At 42.4% G+C, this 8,092-nt stretch overlaps 1 protein-coding gene across 1 annotated transcript; it reads right to left on the bottom strand.

Annotated features, from left to right (window-relative positions):
• Positions 1 to 673: 673 nt before the first annotated feature.
• Positions 674 to 7,501, bottom strand: LOC104945986 (BTB/POZ domain-containing protein 10-like; the record flags this gene model as incomplete). The annotated part of the gene is made up of 4 exons (XM_010771726.1): positions 7,199 to 7,501; positions 2,550 to 2,806; positions 1,372 to 1,666; positions 674 to 776 (listed from the first exon to the last, which is right to left on the bottom strand). Coding segments are annotated over exons 1-4 (783 nt in total), but the record flags the coding sequence as incomplete, so codon positions are not given.
• Positions 7,502 to 8,092: the final 591 nt, after the last annotated feature.

Genomic DNA, 8,092 nt, shown 5'->3' with positions numbered 1-8,092 from the left:
TCTGTAGACAGACAGGTAAAAGCATGAAAAGATCACATGACCCCCTAACTGAGATAACTACTCAACACAACCACTCACTAAAGGCTGATTATCATCCAAGGGCTGGATCTAAATCTCTCTCACACGTTGTCAACATATACACAAATGTTTTGGACACAGGTGGTTTGATGACAAGTTAGGAACATATAAAGGTGATTAACAACTATTTTCCAAAGAGACAAAATAAAATTGCTTACACTAATACAACAATTATTAAAAGAAGTGGGATCTAATCTCACCGACAATTTTAATGACAAAGGTGTTGGGAATTATGTACGGACTATTTGAAATATTTAAGATGGTATTGCAGTTGGTGATTAACAGAAGAAGCAAAAACGTTTGTCCAGTTTTCTTTACATAGCTGAACGAAAGACTCCAAACGGCAACAGAACTTCCATAAAACACTGAGCTGAACATCCCTCATTCATCATTATATATTGTTTACAAGCAGTAAAGAGAGACCAATGAAATGGAGAGGGTGGAGTGGAAGAGAAGGAACAGAGAAGGAGATAGGTTGTTATAGTTTTACTGAGATAAAGTTTGAAGACAAGGAATTACAATGTAAACAAAAAAGTATACTGTGCATAGAAAAGGACAGACAAAGAATGACAGTGTCTACAGCTGAAGAACTCACCAAAATGGCTCTGAAGACGGTGGAGCTGATGCCATCGGCCACCTCAAACTCTCCTTTCTCATTGGGTCGTGTGAAGTTGTTGTCCCGCCCAGAACCAAACATCCTGAAAACAAACAAGTAATAAATAAATCAGGATTCCATCAACTTCAAAGAAGCCAAAGAACAGCTGAGTAGAGCAGTGATCAGTTTATGTTGCTGGAGTTTTACCCTCTCATCGCAGAATTAAAGAATTCCAAGACATTGAAGTTTTTGCATCAACTTCTTTCTATCTGAATGCATGTACAAATCAAAACTGCTTCCTGCTTAGCCATCATAAAAGCAATGTATTGTTTTATTAAAGTGTGTCACAACCCCATGCTGTGACAAAAACTTTACACAAGCTAACACCTTGTCATTGGTGAGAGAACTGGTGTGAGCAATCAGGTGACATTCATAAGGGCAACTGTTATGCTCTTGGAAATGACAGGAGAAAAGAGGAGGATGGGGTCTTTGTTTCAGCACCACTACAGGTACAGTTTTTAGGAGGTGGGAATGGAACTTGGAAAATAACTGAAAGGAGCAAAAACTAAATAAAATGTTCTGTTTGACTCAATAGTGACTGTTTATCCCTTTATGCAGCAGATCCTTTAATGCATGTCCTGATCCTTGGACATTAAAGTTATTGTGTTTCCCTGAATGAATTCTCTTTTTGTCCTCACCTGCCGAGCATGGTGTTTGGTTGAGCGGTGAAGATGGCAGGATCCACCACAAATCTGGTGTTATCCACGATGAGAGTGACTCTCTCTGCCAGCCTCAGAACACTGCGATGCCCCTCCTTACTGCTGAGGTCATACACGTAGATCATATCGCAGGGCCCCGCGCCCAGTGCCTTAATGACCCTAGGTATGTCCCCCCCCATCAGGGCCCCTCCAATGTGGGAATAAGGAACAGAACTCCTGGGGGGGCGAGGACTGGAAGATCTGGAGGACGAGCCTCCGTCGCCACGTTCACGGTCTGTGGGAAACAGGAGGACACATGAACAAATGAACACACACACACACACACACAAACACACGTCAATTTGCACAATTAGCATAAGTTGCGTTAATTAGCATTAAACACCATTATAGCTTATCTTGAAAATAGTTACATGACTTTGCAGATTTGGAAGATGTTGGAGTGGTTCTGGGGGTTATTGAGGATGCTGAATGCATTTCTGACATTTGTATGATCAACAATGGCAATTAAAACCAGAAAGTGGCCATATTTGTTATCTTGTTGGCTGATTTTTTTTGAACATTTTGGGTCGATTTGGAAGTTTTATGGGAATCTCGCTTAATAGGATTGGACAGATTACTCATCTTTGTTGGAGAAGCCTGTGACTTAAGATTTTCATCGACATAACTACTCTGTAGCTATGTTCGTATGACAAATAAAGAACCTTGAACCTTTAAAAATAAATTGTCAGCAGTAGAGGTAATCATTTTCATCTTGTGCTCTCTATATGCAATGGTCGCAACATTACTCACGGTAGTTAAAATCAGCCCATCAGGAGTGCAAATATGGCCACTCTGGTTAAAACTGCCATTTTGTATCCTTAAAATGTCAGAAATTGATTCAGTATCCTCAATAACCACCAACAAAACTCAAAAACTCTCCAAATCGGCCAAACCTTTTTTAACTATTGTTTCCATAGGCTACAATGCTAATAAATGCTAATTACCATAACTTATGCTCATTGTGCAATTTGCCCATGCAGGTTAGCATCCAGCAGTTTATATGTGCTGGGGACCCTACTATACATTTCTAACATAAAGCTTTGGGGTTCTAAACATTTCCGGGTTCACGCTGCTGGCAACTACACTACAAGATAAGGATCCTCCTTCTTCCTCCTCACCGTGCTGCCGAGTGGGGGAGGTGAGGTTCCTGATGCAGGGCGTCAGCTGGCTCTCCCCTCTCTCGTGGGAGGAGTCCCGTGAGCGGTCACTGGACCGCCGCTGCTGCTCTCTGTGATGATCTGCTCCTCCTCTTTCTCTCGCCCCGCCCACAGCCCCCCCGACGGCCCAGCCGCTGGCCCCGGCCCGGTAGAGGCTCATGGTGCCGACCTGCTGCTGGTGGTCGCAGTCCAACACTGACAAACCACACTGCCGCTCACTGAGGGGAGGGGAGAGCACAGTTACGAGCATGACTCATTTCAGCTCAGCACTTTATGATGATATGGAGAATATTTGGTTTAAAATTGGACATCAAAGAGATTTCATGAAGCAAGAATGTCATTTTATCTGACTTTGAGTTTTTGTAAGATGACCCAGACGAACATGAGCACCAATAAACCGTATTTATGACTTTTTTGAAACTATTATAAAATACAGACTACATTGCCGAATCCAAATCTTTTTTGTTCTAAATGGTTTGGACGCTATCATTCTTTTTGCAAACTTAATAAGCCTCTCAATTTCATGTTTTTTGTCGACTTGTTCTTCCTGCAACCAAAATCTTATAATAATAAATGGTTCAAAATAACCATATCTTTTTTTATTGCACTTCATTATTTTTCTTATTTCATTTTCAAAACACTAGGGAAAAAGCATTACCTATCTGAGGTATTATTTTAAAAAAGAAAGGAAAAAGGATCTGAAACAAAACAAAACAGTGAACAAATAGCTGATCATCATATACCAAGAGCTCTTCCTTATCTGGATTTGACCACGTCACTCTCCTCCTGCATGTCTGCTCAGATAAGGTGACCCTGTGATGCAGCCATGACCAGATCAGTGGAGAATGAAGAGCCCGCTTTAGAAACTGATGCATAGATTCTCTGGTGGAAACATTTCCACAGTTGCATGGGATGTAGGCCTACTGTCATATTGCCCAACCCTAATGCAGTCGAATGTTGAAAATACATTTACCGCTGCTGCTGATGAAGATGGGGGTGGGGGGGAGAAGGCATTAGTTTCAAAACTAGAAAAAGTCTTCCGTTCGCACGGATACGGCTCAATAAACGTGTCCCTTCACACGAGACCGCTCGACCCGCTGGAGCTGCTGTAGTACATATGCCGGGCCTGTAAGTGGCGCTGTACTTGTGTCACAAAATACACCAAAAGCAGCGAAGAAGATCCCCGAGCATTGTTGCCCTTCTGTTTATTCTCCGCGGTGGATTTAGCAACATGTAGTTCATGTAGTTCTCCATGTCCACTTGTTGCTGCTACAGCAGTGAGCAGCAGAGGTGGGGAGAGGCGGGGCTATGGCTTCATCGTTATCAGGAAATGATCGTATAGGACGTACACACAGACGTACACACAGAGCCGTTTGCCCCCCCAGAGCGTTCCGTTTGCAGATCTATCCACCTTGGGACCCGTTATTGTTTTAGGGATCCGTTTCCGCGGTTCCGTTACGGCCTTGTGTGGACGAACGGGCTATACGAAAGAGAAAAGTAGCAGATACAAACCGTTTCGTTCCCGTGTAAACAGCACCTGAGTAAACTCTATGCACAGATTTGACCCTCCGTAGACACACTCATTCAAGGATCCAACGATTTATCATCATCATCATTATGCAATACAGGATTGCACAATGAAATGCAGTAAGCCTCACACTCACACAGTTGTGATGGCTCAGGGGAAAAGGGTTTGTTTTTAGACTTGTGAGATGTGGACCGCAGTAAAAAGTCTGCATTAAGACCTCACAGGAGCAGAGTGCTGCAGAAACAAGGACCACACAAAAACACTAACCTCTGCCTGCAGCTACACACACCACCCCAACATCCATTAGAGTGTGTATCCATATGAAACAATCCTGAGTATGCGGAACTCACTAAGGTACAGGACAACACACAGAAATGTCCTCCTGTGTTTAATCCCTCCACAGGCGGCTGTTTCACTGATTCTTGACTGAGGTTTAATAATCACTCCGCCTCGTCTCAAAGCAAGTGATGCTTCCTGCAGTGTTCACTGTAGTTTAGACAAGCAGCCTGAGAGAGCTCTTAGTATGTGTCCATTCCAGACAGGACTTAAACAAACACTCAGCAGCATGCATTTATGCTCAGGATCAATGACCAGTCAAAGTTAAAAAATGACGATATGTCCTTTTCCATTTAAAAAAAAAATGTGATTTAATAATGCAAAGGTTAACAACCACAGTGTGTAATGCTATTGACTTCGAAAGTCACATATTGCAGTTCAAAATGGACAAGTGAAAATATGCACATTAAAAAGTCAACTAAATATATGACGACTCAAGATCATTGCTGGTGTGTGTTGTGTGTGTTTTTGCACAAGTATTGCTGTTAAAGCATTGGTTATGTACTGGAGTGGTGAATGGCACAATTGGCCAGAAAATATCAACCAACATCAGCAGTTGGTCACACCTGAGGTGAGTGTATCAGTGTATTTAGTTAAGTATTTAGATGGACATCACAGCTGTATTAATATATATTTATCCACAGTGCTCATGTTAGTAGTGGAACCCTTATTAACAACACCTCAACAGTGGGCTTTAGAAAAAAGATCCCAGACAACAAATACCAACGATTTCGCTAGATTATTGATCTAAGAGGAAGGTGAAGGGTGATACAAAACCATTTCTAACGTAAATATGTTCCTGCTTTATTATGACAAATGACATACATGGAATTGTATTACTAAATGCATTAATTGAACTTTCACTGTGACAGTGTAGCTTTCTGCCCAATAGATTGAGTTTTTAGGCCCGAGACACATCCTGGTCTCAGTAATGAAGAGAGAGGAGCTCTTCTGAGAGGAGCTGTTATGAAATATGATGATGATCATGTCATGTAGGCTGTGGAACAAGAGAGATGGGAAATGGGGGCAAGGAGTACTGGAAGGACAGAGAGGTTTATTTTTTTAATTTTATTTTTTTAATGGAGTTAGTGATGTAAAAAAGCAGATTTCTTCAAAAATAAAGCACTTTTCACAAAGCCCTGACTTCACAGAGACAGATGAGGCATAGAGGTTTTTATTATCATTTAAACAAACGATCAATCAAGCATGTATCGGTTCTGAAAGCAGGGGATTGATAACTGAATATGAATGTATGTTTTGTTTCTATGCACCTTGCCCATTTAATACGCTGAGAAGTCTGTGGGCCACTAGGAGACATCTGAATGTGCAGAACAGAGGACTGATGGGGGGGGGGGGGGGGAGCTGATTGGATGTGTAGACCCAGACAGAGTAGACCAAGGAGTAGCAGGACCAGTGGAATGACAGTGAATGATCAACAATGCACATTGTGATGACTGCACATTACCTTCAATCCCCACCAACGCCTGGGATACACTCAACGTAGCACATGAACCTGTTTGAAGGCGACCATATGCATATAGTGTGTTCTATAGGTTTCTGTGCATGTAAATGGTCTGCAAAGGCTAACATCCCTGTGTTCCCTCCAGAGGGATTTTCTCTCCCACACTTACATTAATCTTTCAATATACCTCAAGGTTAACATTTTCAGAAATCAAAGAGTAAAATAAGATGATGTTTTTTTTTTACAACATGACAGCTTCACAGCTGCAGACTGACAATGTCATTGAAAATAATCAAGGGTTCATAGGGAGGTATACATCAGTAGACCTTACTTAGAGAATATCAATTATACAACATTAATGACAAACAATTAAGTATCCTTTTGCAAACAGCCACAGTTAAGTGATCTGGCTAGGAGATGACTGATTAGTATGCTGTGTTTAATCTCAAATGGGATTTGAATGCTTAGCAGAAATGGGGTATTAAAAACAAGTGTGTCTTGCCGCCAAACAGGCAGGCAGCCAGTGTCCAGAGCAGGCACGGGAAACAAAGGAGGCAACATTTCACTCAGGGCAGCAGCACTCTCATCTTTCACATGGCGATGCAAATCTCCAGCAGCCGAGATTTCACACAGCCACTAAGAACTAGATGGGGGCTAATATTTCACTTGTCCAATTTCCTGTTACCAGGCAAGAGGCACCACCCCACTGATTTCACTATTTCCTTTTTCTTTTCCTGAATACGTTCAAATGGTGCTCGCAAGTGTGCGGTGTTAAATACAAGTCAAGTTAACAAACACATCTAAGTCACAATAATTAAGATAAAGATGGATGCTGCCTAGCAGTCTATTAAAAGCACGAGGTAAGAGCCCCGAGGGGTGAGGGTCCCATCTATTATTTAGGGGCTGCTGCTGACATCGACACAAGGGCAGAAGGGCTGCTCTCAGCAGTCTGGGATGAAATCCATTACAAGGAGGCTGAACATTGGATATTAACAGGGAAAGGATTCGAACATCCCCCTTAAGACACTAATATGAGATCCATCCTTTGGAATAGAAAACGTTTATGGCAATTTCTCCTTACATGGAACATAAAAGACTGCCATTAAAAATCATATGACTCTCTAATGAGTACCAGAGTGTCCCATCAAGGGTAAGACAATGATTTTCTTTCTAGGTCACTATTATAATGACAGTAAATCACACAAAGAGAGAAAAGCCGGGTACTGGCTGTACATGTCCCACAATGACGGAGCTACAGCCCGGTGCTGTGCGCAGTGTACGTACCGCTCGGTGAGAGAGGGCCGGCTGAAGACAAAGCAGCAGGGGATGATCTGCGGGAGGACCGCGGCGCAGAAGCCCTGCGCTGCTCCGAACAAAGCGGGCTTCCCGGCAGCTTCAGCATCCTCGCACATTACTTTCCAAGTTCATCAGCATTGTTTCACACGCACAACCGTGATTCAAACTCGCTGCTGAAATCCAACGATTCGACCTAAAGCTTCAGATGTGTCTAAAGGGCGATGAAGGCACGCACCGGCAATCACTCCGTCACCGGAGGACCTGAAACTGTGAATGGCTGCGTTCTGACTGAATCAGAGTGGTGCTGCGTTCAGGGGCTGCTTGTAAACTCCCACTTCTGAGTCCTTCATTTGCTAGTAATGCATTTCATTGACGTTGATCCGGAACAGGTCCTAAAGTAACCAATAGCGAGGTGGCTGCCATATCCCACAAGACCCCCAATTGAACATCTTATAAAATAATGTTTTGGAAGATGTGCATTATGTTGGAATCAAAATCTTACAAAACACCCCTCAAACCAGACTATTGGTATTCTCAACAAAATCATGTTAAACAAACCATGTCAAGTCATAACTGGATTTGATTTGGTAAGGGACATCTTATATTCCCCTGTTAACTTGCCACAACCCGCTGCTTAAAATGTGAAAGAACCCTTGAGTAGACCATTTCTCCCTCATGTTTACCACTTTTACCATCATGTTAAGCTTAAAGTGGACCTATCATGCTATATTTGAATAATATATTGTAGGGCCATCCCTATATAAAACATGACTGTGAAGTTTTTTTTTCAAAATACCAAACAGATCATGCAATTTTGGCCATGCCTCATTTCACTCTATTTGCTCTTTTCCAGCCCTGTTCTTGCAAGGGCTGATTCTGTGA

The sequence above is a fragment of the Notothenia coriiceps genome, unplaced genomic scaffold (genome assembly GCF_000735185.1).
Source record: "Notothenia coriiceps isolate Sejong01 unplaced genomic scaffold, NC01 NC01_scaffold00010391, whole genome shotgun sequence".
In the NCBI taxonomy this organism is placed as follows: Eukaryota; Metazoa; Chordata; class Actinopteri; order Perciformes; family Nototheniidae; genus Notothenia; species Notothenia coriiceps.
This window is presented reverse-complemented; position numbering and strand designations above follow the sequence as displayed.